This window comes from Lycium ferocissimum, unplaced genomic scaffold (assembly GCF_029784015.1).
Source record: "Lycium ferocissimum isolate CSIRO_LF1 unplaced genomic scaffold, AGI_CSIRO_Lferr_CH_V1 ctg9551, whole genome shotgun sequence".
Classification (NCBI taxonomy): domain Eukaryota; kingdom Viridiplantae; phylum Streptophyta; class Magnoliopsida; order Solanales; family Solanaceae; genus Lycium; species Lycium ferocissimum.
In genome coordinates this window covers 2,542-17,210 of record NW_026727771.1, presented here as the reverse complement: position 1 = coordinate 17,210, position 14,669 = coordinate 2,542, and the positions used below count along the sequence as shown (strand labels likewise).

General features: G+C 35.5%; 2 protein-coding genes across 2 annotated transcripts; one reads left to right on the top strand and one right to left on the bottom strand.

The window, feature by feature from the left end:
• Positions 1–6,120: 6,120 nt before the first annotated feature.
• Positions 6,121–7,415, bottom strand: LOC132046132 (uncharacterized). The gene is made up of 2 exons (XM_059436683.1): positions 6,555–7,415; positions 6,121–6,447 (listed from the first exon to the last, which is right to left on the bottom strand). The coding sequence occupies exons 1-2, from the start codon at positions 7,413–7,415 to the stop codon at positions 6,121–6,123; spliced, it is 1,188 nt and encodes a 395-aa protein (XP_059292666.1).
• A 5,057-nt stretch (positions 7,416–12,472) lies between these two features.
• On the top strand, positions 12,473–13,849 carry LOC132046133 (early nodulin-like protein 5). The gene is made up of 2 exons (XM_059436686.1): positions 12,473–12,797; positions 13,453–13,849. Exons 1-2 carry the CDS (start codon positions 12,617–12,619, stop codon positions 13,782–13,784), a joined length of 513 nt encoding a protein of 170 aa, XP_059292669.1. The 5' UTR covers positions 12,473–12,616; the 3' UTR covers positions 13,785–13,849.
• Positions 13,850–14,669: the final 820 nt, after the last annotated feature.

Sequence of the window (14,669 nt, the reverse complement as noted above, 5' to 3'; positions counted from 1 at the left end):
GCAAGGGTGTTCTTTACCCATGGAAAATACTAAAAAGAGGTTTGGTGTGATGTACTTCCACTAGATAATTATCACTTGTGTTTGGATAATCCTTGGTTCCAAGAACATAAGGTCACATATGGGCAAGAATGGTACAAGTATGTCATGGACAAACAATGGAGCTCTCTTTTTCCACCCGTACTTCCTAAAAATAAAGCAATTGCAAGTGAACAGGTAATTTCCTTAACCTTCCACCTCTCCCCCAAGCTCCAATACTCCTTGATCGTCGTAAACAGGTAATTTCTTTAACTCTGCAACTCTGTCGGAGCATTTTGAGCTCCATATTGCCCTGAATTTTTTTATTTTTTTCGACCTTGATAAAAAACTAGGTTCATAAAGATCTGCTTTTTTTTAAAAATCTTTATTGTTTTGCCTGTTTTTTCGTTGAAATGTGTGTTATTTATGTTTATTTTGCTTGTTTCGATCTTTGTTTTTTTGTTTTTGCTTTTTGAAATTATATATGGTCTATTAATAGACTTTTGGTTGATTATTATTATATCGTGGTTGATCAACGTCTCTATTGTTTGTATATAGATCGTATAAATGCCTAGGTGTAGAGGTAGAGGAGGAAAAATACTCTCCCGTTCTTGTGCTATGGTTGAAACTCGTTCTAATGCGAATCGTAAGGATAAAAATAGAAGAGGTGAAGAACTTAGCCGAGATAGAAAAAGAAAAAGAAGTGCAGAAGCTGAGAGTGAGTCCCACTCAGACCGCATTGATAAGTGTAGTATTGATGAAGATAGAACTGATAGTAGAGTTGAGAGTGTATCTGGGGATGGTTCAAACCACTCTAGTGCTGCTGAAGATGTTGATCCTTTGTCTTTGCCATATTTGTGCAAAGACAATTAATGTTGAAAAGTATGACTTGATCAATTGGCTGGAAGATTATGGAACTTTTGCAAAAGAAAAGTTTTACGTTAGGAGTAGGCTGTCGTTTTTAGTTGAATTTAACAATGTGTTGAGAGATCAAAAACTAAGGAAAATGTGGAAGCATTCCTGTTTTGGTCACTTTAGAAAGCTATCAAAATTCTTCATCAAATTCAACGGACGGATGATCCACTATATGCTTCTTCGTCATGTGGTCCAGAAAAAGAAGCGTGAAATGTGGTTCCTCTTAAACGACAAGCCTACGTGTTTTGGCTTGAAGGAGTTTGCATTGATCACCGGTTTAAATTGTGGATCCTATCCCTCTCAATCTAGAGAGGACGGAGACGTACCAAGAAAGAGTGCGGTCCTACGCAAAGGTTACTCGAAAGAAGAAGATTACATCAGACAAGCTATTGTCGGTGATAAGGGGGCCTAGATTAAATAAAGAAGAAAAGCTGAAATGTTGTCTTGTGTGGTTTCTCCATACAATTTTGATAGCCAAAGATGTGTCTAGGGGTGTGGACGTTGATTGGTTTAAAATGGCTGACGATTTGACATTCTTCCAGAGCTATCCTTAGGGAAAGGAATCCTTTGAACTCACATTGGAATAATTAATGGACAAAATAGACATGCCCAGGCACCACCAAACCTATCTTGATAAGAAGACGCCATCATATGCTCTCTACGGCTTCCCCTGGGCATTCATGGTACATGTTTTAAACCACTGGTGTAGTAGATTATAGACTGTGTGTTATTTATTTTTACACTCAGCGATTATTTGTGTTATTATAGTTCTGGACTTATGAAGCTTTCCTCGTACTTGGACTACATGTTGGCAAATCAGATGAGGTTTCTCTGCCTATTCCTAGGATTCTCAGGTGGCACACCACAAAAATAGAGCGATTTACTGAAGGTGATCCATTTAGTATTGGAGGGGGAATTTCACATATATAAATTTGCAGTCTATTATCAATGTTTTTGCAAAAATATAAACTAAATGCTAATGTTTTGCGTATTTGTAGGTTGTGCACCCTTACATCATCCCCACAATGCGTGAGATGGAGCAGGACTACATGAAAGACTTGTTGGCATTTGATGATGAGGTTGATGATCCCATAATAGATAAATTGAAGATTGAATTGGAAGGCGTGACCGTATTGGTTACACCAAAGAATGGCTCGAAGGCTCCTAGTTGGTTGAGAAAGCAGCCCAAGAAGAATTCTGATGAGGATACTTATCATGCCTCAAAGCGTCGTAGTAGGTTTGAAAAGGAGTCGAAGAGCCTCATATATGTGGAAGATATTCAATCAAAAGATTTTGGTAGTAATGTTGGCATTGGGACTTCTAGGGTTCGTGCCGCACCAGTCGGGGAGCCCATCAATACGGGATGTGAAGATGTGAACGGCGTTTGGTGAAGATGGAGGAGTCTCTAAATGTTGTCCCGCTTATGTGGAGCGCAGAAAAATTTAGAAAGAGCGAGATGGCGAAGAAGAAGAATCGGGAGGCTATTGGAAGAGAAAGGTGAACTTTTTTGAATTTTTTTTTTATTGTAATTGTGTTGTATACGATTTGTATTCTTTTTAATTATGTCCAAAAAATGCGCAAAAGACAAGCACCGTGGACCTATCCGTTATCAACAAGTAGAATGTAGGTCCGAGCTTCCTGACCAGCTACTTCAAGGCGAGTTTGTGTACTTGGCGCTACAACCGCTAATGACGAAGAATGCTAGTGCCGATCTTGAGAAGATTGAGGTCCCTGACCCGAACACGAAGTCGAGAAAGTTGAGAAGGTTGAGGTCGAGAAGGTTGAGCTCCCCTATGCCACCAAGCTGAAGCTAAGAAGGCAACGGATGTCCCCGTATTAAGGTTAATGAGAAGAATGCTAGTGAGTCAAGTTGAGTTTGACTCTAAAAAAGTCAATGTCGGGCGTCCTCGCCAGATTAATGGTTCTTCGTACAACTAATTTTGGTTATTTGGGTTGTAACAAACAATTAAGTTTTCTTGAATGTGTGTGGTGGATGATGACAAACAATCGGTACTAATGTCTGACAATTTAACACCGTTTTGGATTAATTTATGTGAAGATTAATTGTTGCCTTTTGAATTTGGATGTGCATAAATATTTTGGATGTTTTCAAATATGATTGTTTTAACAAACAATTAATTTGACTGTTATGTATCTAAGTGTGTTGTTTCATTGTGAACTTGGATGTCTTCAAATATGACTGTTTTTACAAGTAGTGGTCACTTCTTAATATAATTATCTATCGGCGACATGAAACCTTATTATCTGTTACGATGATTGTTGATCATCAGCTGTGAGTTTATATATATTATTATCGACTATGAATAAAGTTGATGCATAAACTCAATAGAGATGTTATAACGCTTGAGGACAAAAACATATATTTTTATTATAAATAAAACCCGCTTCATATTGTCCAAAATTTTTCATACGCCAAAATGAAATACTCAGTCCCACTACAACCCTATTACATATTGCCATATAGCAAACACCACTAATAAACCATACAAAAGCATCGTTAGTCTATTATTTTTCTCTTATTACCCACCATCAACCTCTCGTTTTACTTCATCCCTCTCAATTTCAGCTTCTCCCAACATAACTTTCAAGTGATTCTTCTTTTCTTGATTCTCTAAACAAAGATCAAGTAATTCCTCGTTCTCTAAAGATTCTCTCGAGCCTATTTTGCGCTCGTATTTGGTTAAGCCTTTTGATGTTGGTGTCTCATGTCCACCTGGGCTCCTGCTAGGTCCTGGGCTCATTTGAGATTTTTTTGGTATTTTGTTGGGGTGTGGATCAATAAACCTAAAATAGTTGTAGCCACCATAATCCTGAAACAAACAGCAACCAATTAGAGTTTTTTTGTCCTGAAACCACATAAAAAAACGCATATATTTTGAATTAGAAACTAACAGTTCCAACTGCACAATTAAAGAATCTGTGACTTGGGTTCTTTGGGGTGCGTGATGTCTTCAAGACAGTGTATTCACCGCAAAAATAAATGTCGGGATCTTGTGGTTGAGATGTTTCGGATTGCTGAGACATTTTGGGTGTTTTGATCAAAGAAAAAAGATAATGGTGGATTTTGATCAAGAAAAGAAACTATGGAGGTGTTTGATCAACAAAAGAGACAATGGAGGTGTTTGAATTTTGATTCGGGTTTATATAGGGAAGGGTGTATTGTTACCGTTGTAAATTTAAGAATATTTTATTTTGTTACCGTTGTAATAAATATTTCTTTCTAACCGTCAAAATAAAGCTAAGTGTGATGGGTCTATTAATAAACATAACTATCGTAAACAACTATGATCGATAATTACTCATTGAGACTATGATGGACCGTAATGGTTTATTATAAACCACAAGAATAAAGGTTTTTATTGGAACGAGAAGCCTGCTAAATTTGTACAAGTCCAACAGACCAAAAAAAAAAAAAATGAACCCCAAATAAAATAAATAAAAAGACTTGATACTATTTAAACATTATAATAACACTTTAATACATCATATGAGAGTCCCATCCATTAGACACATGATCAAAATAGTTTTAGGACACGTAATGGTCTTAAATCACTAATATTAGTCTAAAAAAGCGAAAAATAAATAAAATAAAATAAATAAAAAAGACTTGATACTATTTAAACATTATAATAACACTTTAATACATCATATGAGAGTCCCCACCAATTAGACACGTGATCAAAAGACCTTAAGCACAAGTAATGTTGTCCTTAGAATAAGTTTGTGCTTTGAGAACAATAACTTATTGTCAGACTAATTGGATAGTAGTGATATGATTACCATTACTTGTGCTTAAGCTATTTTGATCATGTATATAATGGATGGGGAATCTAATATGGTGTAATAAAGTGTTATTATAATGTTTAAATAGTATCAAGTTTTTTATTTATTTTATTTTATTTATTTAGATTTTTTAGACTAATATTAGTGATTTAAGGACCATTAAGTGTCCTAAAACTATTTTGATCATGTGTCTAATGGATATTCTCATATGATTTATTAAAGTGTTATTATTTTATTTTATTTATTTATGGCTTTTTTAGACTAATATTAATGATTTAAGGACCATTAGGTGTCCTAAAACTATTTTGATCATGTGTCTAATGGATGGGGACTCTCATATGATGTATTAAAGTGTTATTATAATGTTTAAATAGTATCAAGTCTTTTTATTTATTTTATTTTATTTATTTTTGACTTTTTTAGACTAATATTAGTGATTTAAGGACCATTAGATGTCCTAAAACTATTTTGATCATGTGTCTAATGGATGGGAATTCTCATATGATGTATTAAAGTGTTATTATAATATTTAAATAATATCAAGTCTTTTTATTTTATTCATTTTTGGCTTTTTTAAGATTTGGGGTTTTGGGGTTTCATTTTTGTTTTTGGGTCCGTTGGACTTATGCAAATTTAGCAAAGCTTGAAGTTCTAATAAAAAACCTTTATTCCCGTGGTTTATAATCAACTCAAGGTCCATCATAGACCGTCTCAATGAGTAATTATGGATCATAGTCGTTTACTATAGTTATGTTTATTAATAGACCCGCAGACACTTAGCTTTATTTCGACGGTTAGAAAATAAATGCAACAAACAGAAAAGGACATAAATAAAACACAATACAAGAAGATATAAAGACTGTTTGCATCGGTTAAGTGAACTGTCACCCTATGGCTAAGAGACACGTGGCTATGGGCATGGAGGTGTCGTTTAAATTTGTATTTTATCAGTGTGATTAGACATGAAACTCCGATTATTCGAAAATGTAATCATTACGCTACTCGGTTCGCATGATAAAGGGTTTTAATTGGGGAGTATAGATCTCCCAAAGGAAGATTAATTTCCTAACTATGAACCATTATAGACGGAACGGATTGGTTTATTATAAACACGCATAGAGTCTATGATAGACTAAAACAAATTTGATTAATATTGAACTAATACAATAAAAATACATTCAAATTAAAAAAAAAAAAATCAAGTGGGATACTCTTTCAAATATCGACACGTTGTTTTCTTGTGACCAGCCCCTTTGCAAATCGAGCACTTGTTTCTCGTCCCTTTGCTACTCCTTGGACTTGAAAGATTCGGCGTACGCCAGAATACACTTCACTCTCTTGTCCAAGTTTGGGGTCGTAAGAGGGTGAAGGAATATACATGTTTGCTTACTTCTCCGGGACTTCCCATTCTAACTTTGTAGGGACTGCATTAATAGTTTCACAAAATGCAAGAATGTAAGACTGAACTTTATACATGGGCGAGGAATACTCGTAGATGCTTGAACAATAATCAGGTTCGTACTTCAATATCAAGGCTGCCATCCGATAAGCACACGGTAATATCACCAAGTCGTACTCTCTACAAGTGCATGTTTTGTTCAGTAGATTGACTTTGGCAGTTAGGCCACTGCCGACTACGGTGAACTCGTTGGCATCCCTATTTATATTACTGATAAACAAGGAGTCGCCCTCATTCATCTTTTCCCTTAGCGTCTTTTCAATCGAAGGGACAAATAAATTGATTGAACTCGCTAATATCCGTACGTCTCTACTCCGAAAATTTCAAAAACCTCCTAGAAATGGAAGTGAATAAGGCACACAGTGGTACTCTCTTTCATCCTCAACATTGAGTTTAGCAACTCCGCAATGTTTATGGTCAGCACATCGTACCTATTTGCTGGAAAATATGCCCTGCTCCACTTGTCAAATCCAATGTCAAACTCGAGGAAATTAGCAGCTTCGGGGTTTTTATCCCTTAATTGCTGAAAATGTTCATTGAACTCCTGGTAACGATATGCCTTTGCTGTATCATAGTACACATGAAGAGAATCTCCATATTGGAAATTTTTTCGAAGGTTATCACTAAGATGCTTCATGCATAGTCCATGACGAGCATGCTCAAAATTTCTGGAAACACCGTTGGATATGCTCTTGTGCCTATCAGAGATGATGCAAAAGTCTGGTTTATCGGCGATTATATATCTCAGCTGCTCGAAGAAGTAGGTCCAGGATTCATCACACTTCTTGTTCGCCAAGCAAAAAGCAATTGGGTAGATATGGTTCCCAGTATCCTGTGCGACGGCGGATAACAACACACCCTCATACTTGTCGTATAAATGTGTGTCGTCAGCGGTAATAACTTTTCGCATGTGTTTATATCCTCGAATGCAAGCTCCGTAAGCTACGAAGTAATATTTGAACCTGTCCGCATCATCAAGACTAATGCAAATTCTGGAACCTGGATTTAGATTTTTAACCATGTACGAATAAGCGGTAAGCATACCCATGCTCCGTGTCCCAACCATGTTCTTAGCCGTTACACCTGCCTTCCAACACTGCCAATAGCTTAGTTTACAATGGAACTCCCTGAAAACCGTTCTCTGGATTTCCTTTGTCGTTGGCCCTTTGTTGTCAATATAGTCATTCATCAAGACTGATGCAAGGACAGTACGTCGAGCCATGCTTATGAAGCAGCTTCGTAACATGTTCAACTCCGCAAGTGTGATCACCAACGTACTTGTAAATGCGAAACCTATCCGAGTTGTCGTACTTATTGGCCCGCTACATCCAACCACAATCAGGAGAGGTGTATTCCACCTTATAATATTTGTTGTTACTCTTGTTTGGTTTAAAACAAAACGGGGTCTTTATTGCAGCTTTCTTCAATAAAACCTTTAAATACTCTTTGTTCTCAAATGTTTGCCCATAGTAAAAACCAGTTTCATCACTGAAGTTGTGGTTGCTTTGTGAACCACTTGGTGGCTGTCCGTCATCCCCATCATTTCCATCACACTCTTTGTCATCACTATCAAGATTATCCGTATCCATAAAATGATCACCCATGCCCCTGCGTGTTTGCATTGAAGGCTTCGTCGGGTGGCGGCCGTGGTAGTGGTGGGTCTAGGTGGGGGTGGTCTTTGTAATGTAGAACCAACTTGAGACCTCTCAACAACATTTATTCTTAAAACGGCCTAGAATCATTAAGCAAGAACATCGAGCATGTACATACCACCGCCTATCATTCGTTATGAAAGAAGGATGGGTTTTTCACCTAGTGGGCAAAGCATTAATCATATAACTAATGAGCAAGTCGCTAGGCTCACAATTTAACTCCCCGCTTTCCATTATGCTCGTGACCAAGTCATTATACGTACCATTGCGACGCACCGCACCGCAATCGATGCTACCTTACTCACGGAAATTCCAATTCCAACATTTTGGGGTCTCCTCCCATTCACCCATATAATCACCACCTATTATAATATATTCTACAATCGACGCCATAATAAAATATATAATAGACTATGACTTTGGTCTATGCCTGATCGATGACCCGTTGATGACTGTGGTCTATGACTGACCGACGGGCTGTACCAAATGCAGGATCAAAAAGAGCAGGGATAAAGCTCTTACCAGTTGCTAACTGAGGTATTTGAACGGAGAAGTGACGGAATGTCGGAATGAGGCCGGAATTTTCGCCGGAAAAGTGAGCTTTTACAACAATGAGGAAAGCTCCTTCTCAACGATTTCTACCAAATTTTACTTACAATGACTGAACTATGGAAGCTTGCTGTCGTTGGGGACCGATTATCCGGTGAAAAGCCGAAATTTTCGCAGGAAAAATGGTTAGAAAAAAGCAGAAAACGGGAGCTTTTGGAGGGAATATTTTGTTTTTATTTCTATTCCAGCTAATAAAAATATTGGGGCTGAGGGGGCCAAAGTGTAGTTTTTACAACTTTGGGGCTGGGATTTGACCCAACAGTTTTCTGACGTGCTGACATCATAAATGGTGGCTAAAGCACCAATTTCTGAAGACTTATAGCCTTTTGGCAAAATAAGTTTCCGAAATGGCCTTTTGGCCAACTCCCCCAAACAACTCATAGAATTGAATTTGCATGGTGTATTTAAATTAATACGTAAACTAAGACTTCAGTTGGAAATAAAACACCTAATTACTCATGCAAAAAGAGGAAGAAATAATCTCCCTATTCTTTCTTTTACTTTCCCTAGGCCCATATTAAATAAGTGAAAAAAAAAAAACACAAATTCAGTAATGAAAAGAAAAGGAACTTGGCCTAACTAATCAAAATTGCCAAGCAAATTTGAAAACAAACATCAGCTTGTCCTTTTCACTAGTCATTGTTTCATGAACTTCGAAATCTTTTAGAAAATGGCTCCAACACTTGTCCATATTATCAGAGCAACAATTTCCTTCTGTTCTGCTTTTCAATTCCTCGTGAACTTCCTGTACAAAATTAGCAAAATGTTAAAGAGTAAATATTTTAGAATCATAAATAGAAGAAGAAATATCTATGCTTGAGAACATTACATTTGCCAGCGCAACAAATCTATACGGTATTGATAGAGTTAATGTATTTGGATGAGACATCCAAAATAAGCTATCAATTATATACTTCATCATATAATCATGTGAAGATTTGAGCTTGTTCATATCTAGCAATATGTGTTTGATGTGATGTAGCGGATGTGTTGGAGCTCGTCCAATTAATTTGCTCCATAAATTTCCACCTTTGCCTGGAGAAAAACTTGTCTTCATCATTCATGCATAGTTAAAAAAAAAAGACTCGTTAGTAGGAATATATATGTATATATGTGATAGAAATAAAGAGAAGGGATAATAGACTTTTTGGTCCCTAAATTAAGGTGTATTATGATTTTAGTCCTTGTGATATCCGACGAAACACATTTAACCTTTAATTGATCGAAATGCATGTTTTTAATCCTTTTATGTAAGAAGTATGATCTACTTTTAGAATTAACTACACTACTGTCAAATATGGGGTAACAATACAAGCTTAACAAAAACATGGGTAATTAAAATGTGGAACGACTAATAAATATGGTAAATTTGTAAAAGCGACAAGCAAATTAAAGGGATCAAAAGCGCACATTTCAACATTGGAGGTTAGATGTGCTAAGTCAGACATCACAAGGATCTAATTGACAAAAAAAGTTCATCAAAAATTTACCTGTTTCCTTATAGAGTGATGTTCATGTACCTGATCTTCATCACGAATGCACAAGGTCAGTACCATATTGTTACTAAAATCTTTAAGATGACTTCTCAATTTGAGGAACCAAGCTCTATTGATCTTCTCCACATTATATGCTAGTCCAATCTTGGTCTCTAAAAGATTTGGTGCATCACTTGGATCTAAAAAGCGGTTTATATGTTGTACCTATGTATTCATAAGTAGATAAATTGGGCGTCGAAACTACACTAGTTAAACAATCAGATAATCGTCCGTGTGAAGAATAAGATCAACGTTTTGAGCAATGGACTCGAAATTTTAACAGTGTTCGATGTCACACAAGGGCCCATTAGCAAAGTTTCAAGACGAGGAAATTCTAAACAAAAATTTTCATGATCAAGGCCAACAGGAAACTTCAAACAATCCAAGTGAAATTCCCGCAACATTCTACAAGCACGAATATCCATGTTAACAACACGTTTCTTTTGACTCCGATAAACAAAATGGAACACTTGTAAACTCGGGGCAATAACTTGTACGTTGGTAATAACAAGATAAGAACACATTGACTTCACATAAAGCTTCTTCAAACGATCTAATTTAGGTAATACAATAGAAGTTAGAACTTGCAATTCACCAAACTCAAATCTCTAATATTAGGGCACTTACTAATAAACTTGGATAGAATTTTTCCAAATATTTTAACGCCATCCAATTTCAACTCTTGCAAAGAATTAAAATTTACTTCACTATGGAAAATTTCTTGATGAATAAGGGTGCAATGAGTTAGATGAAGAAGAGTAAGGCATGTTGACTGAAACATATACGGCAAGTGGGACAAATAATTCCCAAATCTCAAATACACCTCGTGGAAATTATTTTCATCCATCAATCTCATTATTTTATGGATATTCTTAGAATAATTAAATTCAACACGCAATACCCTTTTATCAGCATTGATCAACTTACTTTTACAAATCTCAAGAGAAGAATGGACCCAATCCAAGAACTTGTAACGCGATTTATGGACGAAAAGGGATTGGTCAAAGTCGAAAACGAAGTATGATGGGGTGTTACGATGACAATTCTTGGAAACAAGACGGACATGATCTAGGTCTTGAGATGTAAGGTTGGAAAATGTCGAATGGAGAATACGATCAGGCAATCGCAATGTTGGATCTACCGAATTAGTACGAGAAATTTTTGGTTTGTTAATTGATTGGGCCATGGCGTGAGGATTGAAACCCTAACCAGACTGATCGTAACGTATTAGACCAACAGTTGCATTCATTCCTAGAGGGAAACCTTTAAACTTTGAGCATAAACGAAAACCTTTCCGACTTGGTTTCAGTAACCAAACAAGACTATTGAAATAAACCCCCTCACTTTTATTGAATTACACTTCAGTCCTTTTTATTTATTTATTTATTTAACAAGACCTACGAAATTACTATTATTTCCATTTAGATGCTCACATTCCACACCTAGGGTACACTAAACCAATATATATCACATGTTTTTATTAAAATTCTTTTACTTAATAATGATTAAATTACTTAATGGTTTGGTGTGAAACAATTAAGTATGGGTAGTTTTTCCAATAAATACATATTATTTGTTTGAAATTAGAACTGTCTTGGTTGGTTGTTAACTGGAAACTAGACAAAACATGAACCAGAAAGAATAAATTTTCAGTTTTGTCATTGGGATGTATTTGGCATTACTTTAAAGGGTCTTTTGGTTTAAAATAAGGATTATAATCAGGAATTCACGATAGATAATCTTACGTTCGATATGAGATGAATAATTTCATGATTCTAATATAACTTTTATTTTGATTTTAGTGAATACCGACAAATTCAGAATCAAACAGTACTGAAAAATTTAATTCCCAATCTTATGCTATAACTCTCTAATCCTCTAACCAAACGGTAACTTAGTAGTCCTTCAATTTTAAACTGCTTCCAATTATTTCGTTGTGATGAAATCATCACGATGCGCTACTTCAGTGTTTATGAATAATCCTTCAGTTTGAGCTGTTGAATATGTCCATCAAATATATTTTCCCGGCTATTCCAATATATGTTTAGAAGGCATATAATTAGATGCTACTAGAAAAATAAAGATATTTAGTTGATTTTGTGTTTGCTATTGTCGTTGTTGGGATAGCCAAATTACGAACTGGTTTTATAAGACAAATTACAGATAGTATTATAGCAAAAAAAAAAATGTTGTTAAAAAAGATTTTCTAAGTGGAAACAAACTTCACTTCTCATTAGAAATAAAACAATTATTTTTTTACCAGCTAATTAAACTAGGATTCGAGAAGTCTTCTTTCTACCTCTATTTTATGAATAACTTAGCTAGCTAGATAATGATCGCGTGAAATTTTAATTTTCACCAATTACTTGAATTGACGTTTGAAAACCAGTAATACCGAGTCAAATGAAGAACTTCTCCTCAACTAACTCCATAAAGCATGCACCCCAAAATTCTCCCCCAAAAACTCAAAAACATAACCAATTTCGAAACTACTTCTCCTTTTTAAACAAGCAAACGAGCCACAATTCTCATCTCAGATTTCTCATCATTTCACAACTCACAAGTAAAGCATATACAAGTACACTCACTTTTTTCTAGTCTTAAAAAAAAGACTTAATCTTTCCTTCATGACTTACTCTAAAGCTTTTCTCTACTTGGTCTTTTTCTTTTCTTTTCATTTGTTCACTGTTTTTTCCACTGAGTTCACTGTTGGTGGTCACAAAGGATGGGTTATCCCTGAAGCGAAAGATGATCAACTATACAATGAGTGGGCTTCAAAAAATAGGTTCAAGGTTAATGACACCTTAAGTAAGTACATCTTTACCTTATCAATATTTTCACTATTAAACTTAACTAATACGCTTACCCCTTAGAGAGATATCTAAGACTTTTAATCAGTGATACAATGGTACTCTAGTAGACTAGTACCGATATATCTTTCTTCATTTGAATGAGACTATCAGTTGTCAGTGCAAAAATCAAGATTTGACCGATCACTAGCGATTTGATGCACCTTATCATGTGAAGTGGTGTCACCTGAATAGTAGCATAGCAAAGGGTAACCAATTAAACACTATTTGTCAGAAAATTATTGTACCATATGAAAATTATACTGCATGTATAGGTAAAAAGTTACTTTATATAACACCATTTGATCAGAAAATATTAGTGTGTGAAAACAAAAAAGTAAGAGTTAGCTGTACTTGACATGGATAGACTCCTAGTCCAATGGTCAACTTGGCGTTGTAGAATGGTGCTCTACTCCGTACTCACTATATCTTTTTCTTAAAACAGTTCCGTTGGTATAATTATTTTTTAAATAAAAAAATCATAGTGGGTTCACCGTTCACGTGTTTGCTTTCAATATATTTATACTGTGAATATATTTAAGTTAAATCGATTCATAAGTCAACATGTTTACGAGACTTTAATATCCTCATTAATTTTGTGCGTCTCCGTGTAGTTTTTGAGTACAAAAAAGACTCGGTGTTGGCAGTGACTCAGGCAGAGTACGAGAAGTGCAAATCAGAGAACCCCATTTTTTTCTCCAACAATGGAAAATCCATCTACAAATTGGACCGACCCGGCCTGTTTTATTTCATTAGTGGAGTATCGGGCCACTGTGACAGGGGCCAAAAAATGATTGTCAAAGTATTGGAACCAGCAAGCCCACCTCAAGTGGCAAATCATACTACTGGGCCTACTACTAGTGGTGCAACTCAGTTGGCTAATGTTGCTGCTTCTCCAAGTGTTGTGGTGTTTGTGGTTTCATTATTTGGAGCTATTTTTATTTAGTTTATAAAAATAAATGCTGGAAACACATTAGTTTTAGAATTTAGGTTACGTAGTGTGATGCTAGGTGGTGATTGTGGGTGGGGTGGGGTGGGGTGGGGAAGGGGTTGGGGGAGATTAGCTAGGTTTTTAGAACTTATTGTCATCAATTTTTGGAACTAAATTGCTACTTTGATTTCTGGAATAATTATTTTGCTCGAGTAAAAGAATTGGATTTTTTTACATAACGTTAGCCTTTCTCTAGTATTATGTAATAGTTACATCCAACTGTGGGAACATTTTCTCAATCTCAGGTTCGTTAAAATTAGAGTATGTATTTACTGATACTAATGACGAGTTAAATTTTGTTAAAATTATTGTGCTCCTTGAATAGTCGGCGAAGTGATATGCTGAACGTCCACTTAAACTTTAGAGGACCGTATGAACAAGTAATTGCACGGTTTGGCCTTCAAATGGATTGGTCTTTACTTTTACCCTTCAAATGGGGTACAGGTATTTAATTTTGCTTTTAAAATCGAACTTATCTTTATAGGGGCATCTTTTTTAAATACGCAGATAATCTTAATATTATGATGCGTAACTTATCGACGATAGTGTGAGTTGATGGGTCTTTGTAGTAAAAAAATAATTTTTTTATATAAACGGAAATAAAATCTTTTAATCTTTCAAATTACATATTTGAAAACTACGTAAAAGGTTTTGTAAGTTACAATAATAAATAATTTAAAAGGCATACGAAAAAATTGTGATCAAGGAATAATACGTTTGACTCTCGAAATCTGATTACTTTGCCGTATTTAATATGTTATATCGTGTTACTTATCGATTATTATCAATCAATGTCATGAAATATATATTGGGGAAATAACCCATATGTACGACCTGCAT